This window comes from Bos mutus, chromosome 22, assembly GCF_027580195.1.
Source record: "Bos mutus isolate GX-2022 chromosome 22, NWIPB_WYAK_1.1, whole genome shotgun sequence".
NCBI lineage: Eukaryota > Metazoa > Chordata > Mammalia > Artiodactyla > Bovidae > Bos > Bos mutus.
In genome coordinates, this window is record NC_091638.1 from 7,043,640 (window position 1) to 7,056,683 (window position 13,044).

Consider the following 13,044-nt stretch of genomic DNA (forward strand, 5'->3'; position numbering starts at 1 on the left):
ATGTTGGAAGGTCCAGGAACTCCTTTTAGGCAAAGTAGCCAAGCGGTCCTCAGAAGACTGAACCGAGAGAAGCTCTGTTCTCTCGTCTAACCTCTTGTTTTATTAATTCTCAGTCAACAGTGGCACCTGGATACAGGTGTGTCAAGGCACAGCCGCGGTAGATCTTTCATCCTTCCAACACCTTCTGATGTCGTGGCTTTAACTCTTTGGGCAGCAGAGTTCTTTGATATTGAGATGCAAAGAGTTAGAATGAAAAATGAAAGGCACTGCTAGAACAACGAGGTGTGCTCATATTTGGGAGCAGGAGTGGTCACAAGTGACTGGACTGTTGTCCTGACTCCATGCGGGATGCAGGACAGCAAAGGGAAACACAGAGTCCAGAGATGCGGGCCGTGGATAGGTAAGAAAACGTATAGATTACAGGACCGTAATCTGCTTGGACACCAGAACAATACCCTAGACCTTTGGTGACAGAAATTTCTTGCAGTTCTAGAGGCTAGACGTGTAGCATCAGGTGTCAGTAGAGCTGGTTTCTGGTGAGAGCTCTCTTCCTGGCTTGCAGATGCCTGCCAGTCTTGCTGTGTCCTCACATGGCAGAGAGAGAGGAGAGGATGTGAACTCCCTTTCATTTCTTAGAATGAAATGACCCTCCTCTGACCCTAAATACCTCAAAGGCTCCTTAACCGAATACTATCTATCACTATCTATCGCATTGAAGGCTAGGGCTTTAACATATGAATTTGAGGGAAAAACATTCTCTCCATAATATTCTGCCTACCCAAATCACACCCATCTCACATGCAAAGTGCATTCATCTCAGCGTCCCTCAAACTCATTCCAGCATCAACTAAAATCTAGGTCCAAAGTCTCCTTTTAAGGGACTTCCCTGGTGCTCCAATGGTTAAGACTTCACACTTCCAGTGCAGGGAGCTTGATCCTTGATCAAGGAATTAAGATCCCTCATGCTGCATGTAAAAATAAATAAAACAAAAAATAAAGATAAATCAGACAGGCGCTAATCCTGCTTAAAAAACAACCGCCCCCACCCAAACCAAAGTCTCCTTTAAATATTATCTGTGTCAGATATGGGTGAGACTTGAGGTACAGTTCACCCTGAGGCAAAATTCCTCTCCAGCTGTGAACCTGTGAAACCAGGCGAGTACTTCCAAAATACAGTGGTGGGACAGACACTGCCGTTTCAAAAGGGAGAAATAGTAAAGAAGGAAGGGGTGACAGGTCTCCAGCAAGCCCAGAAAGTTACAAGGCAAATTCCGTCTGATCTTAAGGCTCCATAATCATCCTTTTGGTTCAGTGCGCTGTCTTCTGGATCCACCTGGAGAGTACTATCGCCCCAGTGCCTCTGCAGGGTCCCTCCCAGAAACCAGAGAGGTAGCCCCACCCTTTGAAACTGAGGAGGAACCAGCCTGCCCAGTGGGCCCATGACAGGAGTGCCAGCCCCGATGATCTCTGAATCGCCTTTCTTTTTGTGAAAGATAAAGCTGTGTCACAGGCATATAGTTCTGTGGTTCTGTCCTACAGAATCCAAGAAGGTCAGCACCCCTCCTTCATTCTGGCCTATCTCCATCCCCTTCTGCTCTAACTGGCAGTGTTTCTACTGGTATAATCCCTTACTTATTCATGGCTTCTACTGAGATTATTATTCAATTGCTAAGTCATGTCCAACTTTTTGTGACCCCATGGGCTGCAGCACACCAGGCTTCCCTGTCCTTCACCATCTCCCGGAGTTTGCTCAAACTCATGTCCACTGAGTCGACGATGCCATCCAACCATCTCATCCTCTGTTGCCCCCTTCTCCTGCCTTCAGTCTTTCCCAATATCAGGGTCTTTCCCAGTGAATCTGTTCTTTGCAATCAGGTGGCCAGAGTATTTGGAGCTTCAGCATCAGCCCTTCCAATGAATATTCAGGGTTGATTTCTTTTAAGATTGACTGGCTGGATCTCCTTGCAGTCCAAAGGACTCTTAGGAATCTTTTCCAACACCACGGTTCCAAAGCATCAGTTCTTCAGCACTCAGTCTTCTTTATGGTCCAACTCTCACATCCATATATGGCCACTGGAAAAACGATAGCTTTGACTAGACAGACCTTTGTTGGCAAAGTAATGTCTGCTTTTTAACACGCTGTCTAGGTTGGTCATAGTTTTTCTTGTTACAGCCACACTTTAATTCTAGTTCCAAAATCTGTACCCAACTCTCTGCCCCAAATTCTGTATTCATCGGGGTTCTCTAGAGAAATAGAAGTAATAGAATGTTTATCTATATAAAAAGATTTGCTCCAAGAATCGGCTCATGGGCTTATGGAGCCTGAGACATCCCAAGACCTGCAGACAGCAAGTTGGAGGCCCAGGAGAGCTAATAGGCCTGAGAACCAGGAGAGCTGCTGGTGTAAGTTCTAATCCAAAAGCTAGCAGGCTTGAGACCCAAGAAGACCTGAAGTTTCAGTTGAAGTCCAAAAGCAGGAACAAAGACTGGTGGTCCGAGCTTAAGCCAGTCTGGCAGGAGTTCCCTCTCACTCACAGGGAGGCCAGCCTTTTTTTGTAGTCAGGCCATTACTGACTAGGTGAGGCCCACCCATACTGGGAAGGGCAATCTGCTTTACCCAATCGGTCTACTGATTCAAGCATCGATCTTATCTAAAAACACCTTGATACACATCCAGAATAGCGTACCAGCGTAAGTTAACACGTCAGATTAACCATCCCAGCACTTTGTGTGATACATACTAAAGTGGGGGGATGTACCAAGTGGGATGCCCACATTTGTATTTGGGGAAGCAGATTGACTGACTCCTGCCTGTTTACCCAGAGACAAAAGTGAGGATTCCCCATGAAGACCTTCAAGAACCGGGTGCAGTTTCTGAGAGTTAAGTTCATAGTGGTTCCACACATGCCTGGGGCAATGGAGGCAGCCCTGGGGGAACTGGCACCCTGCTTCCCAGGCAGGCGCAGGAAAGACTGCCTCGTTTGGTTGAGGGAGTCACGGAAGGCTGGCACCCCAAAGTTGTGGCACAGGGGATCCAGGTGAGGGGCAATCACAGTGAGTTGGGGAGATTTAAGAAAAGCTTGAACCAGGTCTTGAGGAAAATGCTTGAGTGCTGGGAAGAAGATGAGCCTGGAAAAGCTAACATGGGAGCCAGTGGTCCAGATGTGGGAATGGGCAGGACCCTGACTTCCGCCTCTGCCCAAGTCTCAGTTCTGAGCCGATGCTCTGGACTAGAGGCTGGCAAACTTTCTCTGTCACAGTCATCCAGCTCCGCTTACCATGGGAGAGCCGCCTTATACACTTAGTAAATGAACAAGCATGACTTGTTCCAGCAAAAGTTTTTACATAAAGACTGGCAGGTAGGAGACCTCCCTGGAGGTCCAGTGGTTAAGACTCAGTGCTCCCAATGCAGAGGGCACGGGTTCAGTCCCTGACTGGGGAGCTGGGATGCCCACGAGTTGTGAGCGGTGCAGGCAAAAAAGTAAAAAACAAAAAACAAACAGAAAAACTGGTAGACTTGAGTTTCTCTGGCCTTTTCACACATGGGTGAGCAGCCCTGACAGGGAGGTGATGGTCTTTCTTGAAGCGATAAAGGGGTTAAACACTTCTGAAGGGACTCTAAGTCTCATTCTGCTGACTGCTAGTCAGGAGTCTTTATCTTGCTGACCTTCAGCCTAGAGCATCTATTAGTCTCTTTCTCTCCTCCAAGCCTAAGATTCCTTCATTGATCTATTACGTTAAAAATTTAAAACATTGCCTGTAATGTTACTTTTTTTTTTTTTTTACTTGTTTAACGATGCTTCCTTCTGAAACTCCCTGGTTTTAAAATGCTCTGATTTGCATTTTCAGAATTTGTCATCATGAGGCATGTCCCCATTCTACCATAAGGAAGCTGAGGTTTGAAGCCTCCTGACTTTGTACAGGTTCACACACATCTGGGCCCATGTCTCTCGACTTCCACCCAGCAGTTTTTTTCTGCCATCGTCCTGCTCTGGGTGTTTCTCTGCCCGAGAAGTAATTAGAACCCTGGCCAACAGCCAGGAGACCCCTTCACATCAGGCGCTGCACGCTCACACATGTGAGGAGATCAGAAGCTCAGACAAATGAGTGTAAACTCAGAAAGTATGGAATCCTTGCCACCCAGACCCATGGACTTAAACAATTGCAGAATAGTCTTCAACTAGAAATGAGCTGTGTTCCCAGAATCTCTAGGTCTTCTGTTGTTGGCTTTTCCCCCCTCCCTGGAGAATCTAGAAGTCTGGGTTTCTGTTTCAGCTCCCCCATTTTGGAGATGTTTGCAGCCAAATTTTGGAAATTTCATGTACTGCCAGTAGATGCCAATAAAGATCAGGTGTGTCTGGCCTCTAGTTGGGATATTTTATTTGCTGCTCTCATTGAGGAGCCCTTTTATAAACCCTCATGCCTGTGTGAGTGGAGGAAGTAGCACGCAGCAGGGACCCCCTAGGCGCGGAGGAGCCGCCTTCTCATTAGCCTCGTCCCCTGCCTTCTTCCTGCGTCCATGTGAGTGCCTTGCCAAGTGCGATTCTAGCTGCTTCTGGGGTCTGGGGGTGCCCAGACCTTCCCAGGCTCCCTAAACACTCTGCACCTCTGCTTCCCAGGGTCTGTGGTTTAACGGCAGCGCCTTCGCCTTATACCTCTCAGCTGCTATTGTGGACGCATCTTCCGTCTCCCCGGAGAGAGACAGTCACAACTTCAACAGCTGGGCGGCTTCGTCGGTGAGTGAGCCTGTCATCCTGGGAGTCTCCTCCTCCCTGAGGCCACCTGCGGATCAGAGGGAAAAGGACAAAATTACCTGCAGGACTTCCCCAGGTGGCTCAGCAGTAAAGAAAGCGCCTGCCAGTGCAGGACAGGCAGGAGACGCGGGTTTGATCCCTGGGTCGGGAAGATCTTCTGGAGGTGGAAATGGCAACCCACTCTGGTATTATAGCCTGGAGAATCCCATGGACGGAGGGGCCTTGTGGCTACAGTCCATGGGGTCACAAAGAGTCGGGCGTGACTGGGTGACTGAATAAGAATAATTCTGCTGCCTATAGCATCCTTTTGGGGAGAGACAGAAGATATGCACTCTAGGATTCTGTTTAAGTAGAAATTGTTGTTTACACCGTAACAGTGCCTGGAGGGATAAACCCTAGCGGAGTTTCCTTCCAGGGACTGTGATGGACCATGAGGGGTGTGGGATGAGAGGCTTCTGCTTTTTAATTCATGTACTTCTGTACTGTTGGCATTTTGGAATCGTGTGTATTTTTCAAATTTAAAAAACTAACTTTAAAAGTTTCTCTGAGATTGGCCTTAAAATATTTCATCAGCATCAGAAGTGTTAGGGGAAGTGGGCAATTAGACAGGAAGGCCAGCAGGGTGATGTTAAAGCTGATGGGTGATCCATGGGTGTTTATTGTACCAGTGCTTTAAACTTATATTTCACAATCTCTGCATGCATGCATAGCAAATTGCTTCATTCATGTCTGACTCTTTGCGACCCCATGAACTATAGCCCACCAGGCTCCTCTGTCCATGGGATTCTCCAGGTAAGGATGAAGTGGGTGCTTTACCCTATTAAAAGATAAACAGCATGAGTCCACATGAGATTAAAAATAATGGTCTGTTGTAGTTAACACACACAGCAAGAATCAGCTGGGCAGTTGCAAACTATTATCTATAGGATGGATAAACAACCAGATCCTACTGTATAGCACAGGGTACTATATTCAATGCTATGCTATGCTGTGCTAAGTCACTTCAGTCGTGTCCGACTCTGTGCGACCCCATAGACGGCAGCCCACCAGGCTCCCCCGTCCCTGGGATTCTCCAGGCAAGAACACTGGAGTGGGCTGCCATTTCCTTCTCCAATGCATGAGAGTGAAAAGTGAAAGTGAAGTCGCTCAGTCGTGTCTGACTCTTAGCGACCCCATGGACTGCAGCCTACCAGGCTCCTCCATCCATGGGATTTTCCAGGCAAGAGTACTGGAGTGGGGTGCCATTGCCTTCTCCATACCCTGTGATAAACCATAATTGGAAAATAACATGAGAAAGAATCTGTATCTATATATAGATAGATATATATAGGCTTCCCAGGCGGCACTAGTGGTAAAGAACCCTCCTGCCATCGCAGGAGATGTAAGAGACATGGGTTTGATCTCTGGGTTGGGAAGATCCCCTGGAGGAAGGCAGGGGATTGGAGTAAAACTACAGGCTTCCCAGATAGTTCCAAGAAAGAAAAACAGCCCAAATCCATTCCAGAAGGAAGGTAATTGAACCAATAAAGCAATTTTAGATGAGAAAACTTGGAGTCAAGGGATGCTGTAAGTACATTATTCGATGGAAGTGAAGTGATAACTTTTGCTAATTAGGATGAATTCTAAACCCTCTTTCTACTGTGTTTTGTTTTCTCCAGTTCTTTGCCTTCCTGGTCACCATCTGCTACGCTGGAAACACATATTTCAGTTTTATAGCTTGGAGATCCAGGACCATACAGTGATTCACCATTTTGAAAATTAAAAGGGGGAAAACAAAAGGAAGACTCACTGTAAAACAAACAAACAAAAAACAAACCTGTAGGTATAATGTATATTTCCAGAGATTTGTATTTAACTAATGTTTTTATATACTTAGTTAAATTTGCTCACACTGGTTTGTTACAATTAAACTGGATACTTATTTGCTGTAGCTTCTAATGAACTCTTATCTATCTTGTTGCTGTCTTCATAGACCTTATTTTCTTAGGCAATGTAGAAAGAGATGAACTGCTGATAGGAAGAATGCATCAGCTTTATAAACCAAACTTTTAAAAATGCTAGATTCTTTTTTGATTAAATGTTGCAGAATCCAGGGTAACAAGGTGTCTCATTCAAGAAAGGAGACCTTTTGCTGAAGCCTGAGGCTGGGGGCTGCAGGGAGTTCTTCGCCCTCACAGGGCTGCCCAGGGTTGATACCTGCTGGGAGACACTGGCCACAGGCCAGTGTGTCAGAGCGATCCATCTCCCCAAGCCTGGGGGTCATTGGCAGCCATGATTCTCACACGCTGACTAGTTGGCACCAAAAGCATCTAATGGCCACTGACCTTGGAGCTTAGTAATGAACTCCCCTTAAGTGATGCTCTGAGCACAGTGGCTGATGCGCTGGTGGGTGGTTTTTCTAACACTGATCAAAATAAACTCATAACCATTAAAAGAATAAATACTTGGGTGTACCTTAAAGCCATCCTGCTGACCCCAGAGACAGAGTACCACATTAAGCAGAACATGTGTGACCCAAAGGCCCCAAATCTCTAGGCTCCAGCCTGAATAGTTCGTAACATTGTTGTCAGCTCTTAGGAGACAGTAGGAAGATGCCCGTTTGGGAGGCAGATGTGCACTCAGAGGAAGTGTTCTCGAGCAGGATGGCTCTTGCTGGCACGGCAGTGTATCTTGGGTGATTTTTCAAACTGAGCCTCTTTTGAAAAACAAAAAACCACAGAAACGTTAGTGTAGTTGGTGACAGGAGCAGGTTCAGTCGAACACTGTGGACGCGGCCCCGTGGCCCCCGCCGTTCTGCTCGTGGCGGTGCCGTTTCTTTCTCCTGTGGGTTGTTTGTGCTGGTTTTCCTGTTCCTGTCATTCCTCACCCAAGCTCTGTTTCCCCCTGTATAAGAAGGAAAGAGTTGGGATTTCTCGAGTGTCTAATGACACCCACCCCAGACCTTTGAAAGTAACAGTGAAGAATGTTCTTGGCTTGTGGGTCCAAAGTGGTTTCGGGGAGGGGACAGCAGGAGGGAGGGAGGTGTGGGGCACGGGAAGCCTGTCTGAGTCCCACCTGTAGTCTCGATGCTTCGGCTTCTGCAGCTCACACCTGCAGCTGCCTGGGGCTGCCCACGATCTTTCTGGAGTTTTGTTCCCAGGCATCGCCCGGACAGCCTGTGACTTGCTGGTTTTGCAAGAAAAGCTGAAATAACTAGTCAGGGTGTGTGCGCACCGCCTCTCTGCCCATCTTTCCCTCTCACACTCGCAGAAGCCTATTCACCTTCCACATCCCTTCCGTGTATCGATTTTTCTTAAATTGAAATACAGCGGGTTTACAGTGTTGTGTTTTAAGTGCACAGCAAGTGATACACTTTAACATATATGTAAGCATATATATTCTTTTTTTACATTATCTCACATTACCGGGTGGGTTTTTAAGTACTTTGTATTGCAGTTAAGCCTCCATGAAAGGCAGAAAAACTGTAACCTAAGAGGTCTGTTTCTGGAAACAGTCGTGAGGAAGAAGCCTGTTTTTATGTTCTGTGTTTGTGTGTGTGTGTGATTTCTACAACCATGGCCACATTTATAGGAAGTAACTTCTGGGGTAAAAGGTTTCGTTAGCCAACTTGAAATAGCCTCCAAATAGACTACAACCAACTGTGGCCCTTTCCTAAACTGGGAGCATCAAAGGGATCAGTTTCAAGGGATCTATTTCAAGAGATCAGTGTTTCATTTGTGTCCACGTAGGGTGTGGGGGACTTGCCTTCACGTCTCTATGTGTGGCTTTTCAAGAGCATGACCCTTAGTGTTGCCTTGAAAGTTCACCTCCCCAAAACCACCCAAAAAACAAAAAGCATTTATTTTTAGCTGAAAGGAAGTTCTTATTTCTTCTTTTGAATGCTGACTTTGTTCGTTAATAATTTTTAAGTGTGAATTTTTAGACAACAAAATGATTCTCTGCTGAAGCTGTAAGTTTTGAGCTGGGTTTAATTTTTTTCTGGAAAAAGAAGGAAGAAAAAAAGCAAAGCCACATGCAACACAGCCTGCATAACAAGAAGAGTAGTTTTCTGGGGATGAAAAATATTATTCCAAGTATAATAGAATGTGCTTACACTCTGGCGTCTTAGCCCTTCCAGCACCATCACGTTCATAGAACTGAGGGCGGCGGGTTTCATGTGATGTGTTTACCCACTCATGACAAATCAATGGAGTGCTCTAGGCGTTTAATTTCTCTCTATGGCTATTTCCGGCTCTTAGCCCCACAAGGTAAGTGTTTAGCCAGTATTTTAAAACTGTAAGAAAATCTAGAGGCAAGAACGTTCGGCATCAGTTACTTTTGTCCATTTTTAAATTCTCCCTTCATAGGAGACTCCCCGCCGGGTATCAGGGCACAAGCATGTTAAATACACAAGCTGTCTCTGCATAGAGCACAGACATTTAACAATACTAACTGAAGATGCAGCCCTGGGTAGGAAATCAATTTAAAAGTCTGAATTTCTGTTCCCTAGACAGTTCTTAAATTGAGAAGAGATTTTCACAGGAAAAAAAAAAAATCCAGGCACACGTTATTTTATTGCCCTTCACTTTACTGCACTTCAAAGATACTATGTTTTATACAAACTGAAGGTTTGAGGCAACCCTATGTGGACCCAGTCCATTTTTACAGTAGCATTTCCTCACTTCATATCTGTGTCACATTTTGGTAATTCTCCCAGTATTTCAAACTTTCTCATTATTATGTTTCTTACAGTGATCTGTGATCTGTAATGTTACTATTTGTTTCCAGGCACCACCAACCATGCCCATATAAGATGATGAATTTAATCCATAAATGTGTGTGTTCTGACTGCTCATTCCCCATCTCTCTCCCTCTCCATAGGCCTCCCTGTTCCCTCAGACAACAGTATTGAGATTAGGCCAGTTAATAACCCTGTAACGGCCTCTTAAGTGTTCACGTGAAAGGAAGAGTTACACGTATCTCAGTTTAAATCAAAAGCTAGAAATGATTAAACTTAATGAGGAAGGCATGTCGAAAGCCCAGACAGGCTGAAAGCTCAGCCTCTTGTGCCAAACAGCCAAGTTGCAAATGCAAAGGAAAGGTTCCTGAAGGAAATTAAAAGTGCTACTCCAGTGAACACAAGAATGGTAAGAAAGGGAAACAGCCTAATTGCTGATATGTAAGTTTAGGGGTCTGTGTAGAAAGAAGATTCAAACAGCCACTTTTCTTGAAGCAGAAAAAAAAAAAAGCCTAATCCAGAGCTAGGTCCTAACTCTTTTTAATTCTAGGAAGGCTGAGAGAGATGAGGAAGGGTTTAAAGAAAGAAGCTGTCTCTTTAAAGGTGGAGGTGAAACAGCGAGTGCTGATGCAGAAGCTGCAGCAAGTTGTGCAGAAGATCTAGATAATTCATAAAAGTGGCTACTCTAAATAACAGATTTTCAATGTAGACAAATGAGGCTCCTATTGGAAGAAGATGCCATCTAGAGCTTTCAGAGCTGGAGAGGAGAAGTCAGTGCCTGGCTTCAAAGCTTCAAGGGACAGGTTGACTCTGTCGTTAGGGGTGAAACACAGCTGGTCATTTTAAGTTTAGTGTTCATTTACCATTCTGAAACTCCTAGGGACCTTAAAGTGAAAGTGTTAGTCGCTCAGTCGTGTCTGACTCTGCGATCCCATGGACTGTAGCTCATCAGGCTCATGAAATTCTCCAGGCAAGAATACTGGAGTGGGTTGCCATTTCCTCCCCCAGGGGGGGATCTTCCCGACCCAGGGATCGAACCCAGGTCTCCCACCATGCAGGCAGATTCTTTACCAGCTGAACCACCAGGGAAGTTCCAGGGACCTTAAGGGTTATGCTGTATCCACCCTGCCTGTGCTGTCAGTGAAGCAACAAAAGCCTGGATGACAGCGCATCTGTTGACAGCATGGTTTACTGACTACTTTAAGCCCACCGTTGAGACCTACTGCTCAAAAGAAAAAAAGATTCCTTTCCAGATATGACTGCTTATTGACAAGGCACCAGGTCACCCAAGAGCTGTGGTGGAGATGAATACGAGATTAAGTTGTCGTGCCTGCTAACATGACACCTATTCTGTAGCCCGTGGATCATGGAGTCATTTCGGCTTATTATTTAAGAAATACATTTTGTAAGGCTTTGACTGCTATAGATGGTGATTTCTCTGACAGATCTGGGCAAAGTCAGTTGAAAACCTTCTGGAAAAGACTGTTTTTAACAACTGGTGTCATTTAGAATATTCGTGATTCATAAGAAGAGGTCAGAAGAGCCACATTGCCAGCAGTTTGGAGAAAGTTGGTTCCAGCCGTCGTGGAGGACTTTGGGGGATCGAGGCTTCAGCAGAGGAAGTAACTGTGGATGTAGTGGGAATTGCAGCAGAGCTAGTTAGAAGTGGAGCCTGGAGCCTTCCCTGGCTGTCAGTGGTTAAGACTCCCAACTCCCAATGCAGGGGGCCCAGGTGTGATCCCTGCTCAGGGAATGAAGATCCCACATGCCGTGGAGCAGCTAAAAAGAGCCATCCGACAGATGGGGCTGGGTTGCTGCCTCTCCTCTCATGATAAAACTCTAATGGATGAGGAGTCGCTTATGGATGAGAAAAGACAGTGGTCCCTTGAGATGAAATCTACTCCTGGTGAAGATGCTATGAAGACTGTTGACATGACAACAGAGGATTTAGAATATTACATAAACTCAGCTGCTAAAGCAGCAGCAGGATTCGAGAGGACTAACTCCAGTTCTGAAAGAATATGAGTAAAAGCTATCAAACAACACGACCGAGTACAGAAATCATTTGTGAAGGGAAGAGTCCATCTATGAGGCAAACTTCGGTGTTGTCCTATTTTAAGAATAAGACGGCCACCCCAAAATTTTAACAGCCACCACCTTGATCAGTCAGCTGCCATCAACATCCAGGCCACACCCTCTACCAGCAAAAAGCTTATGACTTGCTGAAGGCCAGAGGATTGTTAGCATTTTTTAGCAAGAAAAGTATTTTTAAGTATGTACATTGTTTTTTAGGCATAATGCTAATAATAGACTATAGTATAAACAGAACTTTTATATGCCCCGAGAAACCAAAAACATTCGTGTGACTGTCGTTATGGTCCGGGACCAAACCCGCCCGATCTCCGAGGAAAGCCCATATCAGCCTAAACACACACAGGTGCACACTGAAAGGGCAACCTGGGAATATTTCCTGACTTGGTGTTACGTAACTATTGTGGCTACGTTCTGCTGCCGAAGTGAATTGTGAGCATACAGAGGTAAAAGAAGTTAGGTGACTCTTCCAGTGCTGGTGACTTTTGGGCAATGAGAAAGATCAGAATATCTGTTGTTAAAAGTAAACAAGTATTTGGTGTATATAAAAGAGTATCAGGTTTGAGGGAAAGTGCTTGGCAACCCAAAGGTGATGATTTTTCAGAAACTTAAGGTGAGTGGCAGGAAAGTTGAGGCATTCATTCATTCCATCTGGAAGGTGTGTTTCATGTCAGTGGCAGACTTCTTTTCTAGAATATTCAGAGTAGCAGTTAAGTCAGGATGTAGCAGACCTTGCCACTGCATCCTCAGCATCCCTGCTTCCTCTTGTCATCTGACTGCCCTAGTTTTTTTTTTTTTTTTTTCCAGTATCCGCACCACCCACTTATACCCCAGCGACTTCAGGGAAAGCCAGCTCCACTGTGCTCTGGGATGGAGCGTGTGGCCAGGGCTAAGCCCATCCCACCCTGGCAGCAGCAACTGGCTCAGGCAGGAGCATGTGACCCAGGCTTGCTGGGAAGTTCCTAGGAAATGTACAAGCGGAAAGTTGTTGACAGTTATCTGACCACGAGGAGGAGCCAGCCATGGGATGAAGGCAGCTGGAAGAAAGATAAAGATGTAAAGATACTTCATGATGACACAGTTGAACCTTCAGCTCCTGCAGCCTAGTGGATAGAAAACATCTGTACTGTGAGAAAAGGAACTAGGTGAAAACTACGTAGGCTGTGGGAATGAAGTGGTACAGCATTTCCAGAAATCTGAGTGTGTGTGTGTGTATATATATATTTACATATATATATATATATATATATATATATATGAAGAGTCTTAAAAATATTCATTCCCTTTGATTTGGGGATCCTTCTCTTAGGAGTCTTAAGATTCATGCCCAAAGATGCTAATCCCGGTCTTATGTATAATAGGGAAAAAAATAAATTTGCCTAAAACCCTAACAGTAGGAGAATGATGGATCAATAAATCATTGAACGAAACTTTATAAATGAATGCAGTACAACCCAAGTTTATTCAGAATCAGAATTGGCT

General features: G+C 45.3%; 1 protein-coding gene across 2 annotated transcripts in view; it reads left to right on the forward strand.

Annotated features, from left to right (window-relative positions):
* Positions 1-6,711, forward strand: part of CMTM8 (CKLF like MARVEL transmembrane domain containing 8) — a 96,212-nt gene extending 89,501 nt beyond the window's left edge. Inside the window, exons 4-5 of one of the 2 annotated variants that reach the window (XM_070359373.1) lie at positions 4,620-4,736; positions 6,413-6,544. In XM_070359373.1, coding sequence (XP_070215474.1) covers positions 4,620-4,736; positions 6,413-6,496 — 201 coding nt within the window. In that variant the 3' untranslated portion in view covers positions 6,497-6,544. Of the gene's footprint in view, positions 1-4,619; positions 4,737-6,412 lie in introns of both variants that reach the window. The other variant, XM_070359374.1, reaches the window with a different exon arrangement.
* The last annotated feature ends 6,333 nt before the right edge of the window (positions 6,712-13,044 follow it).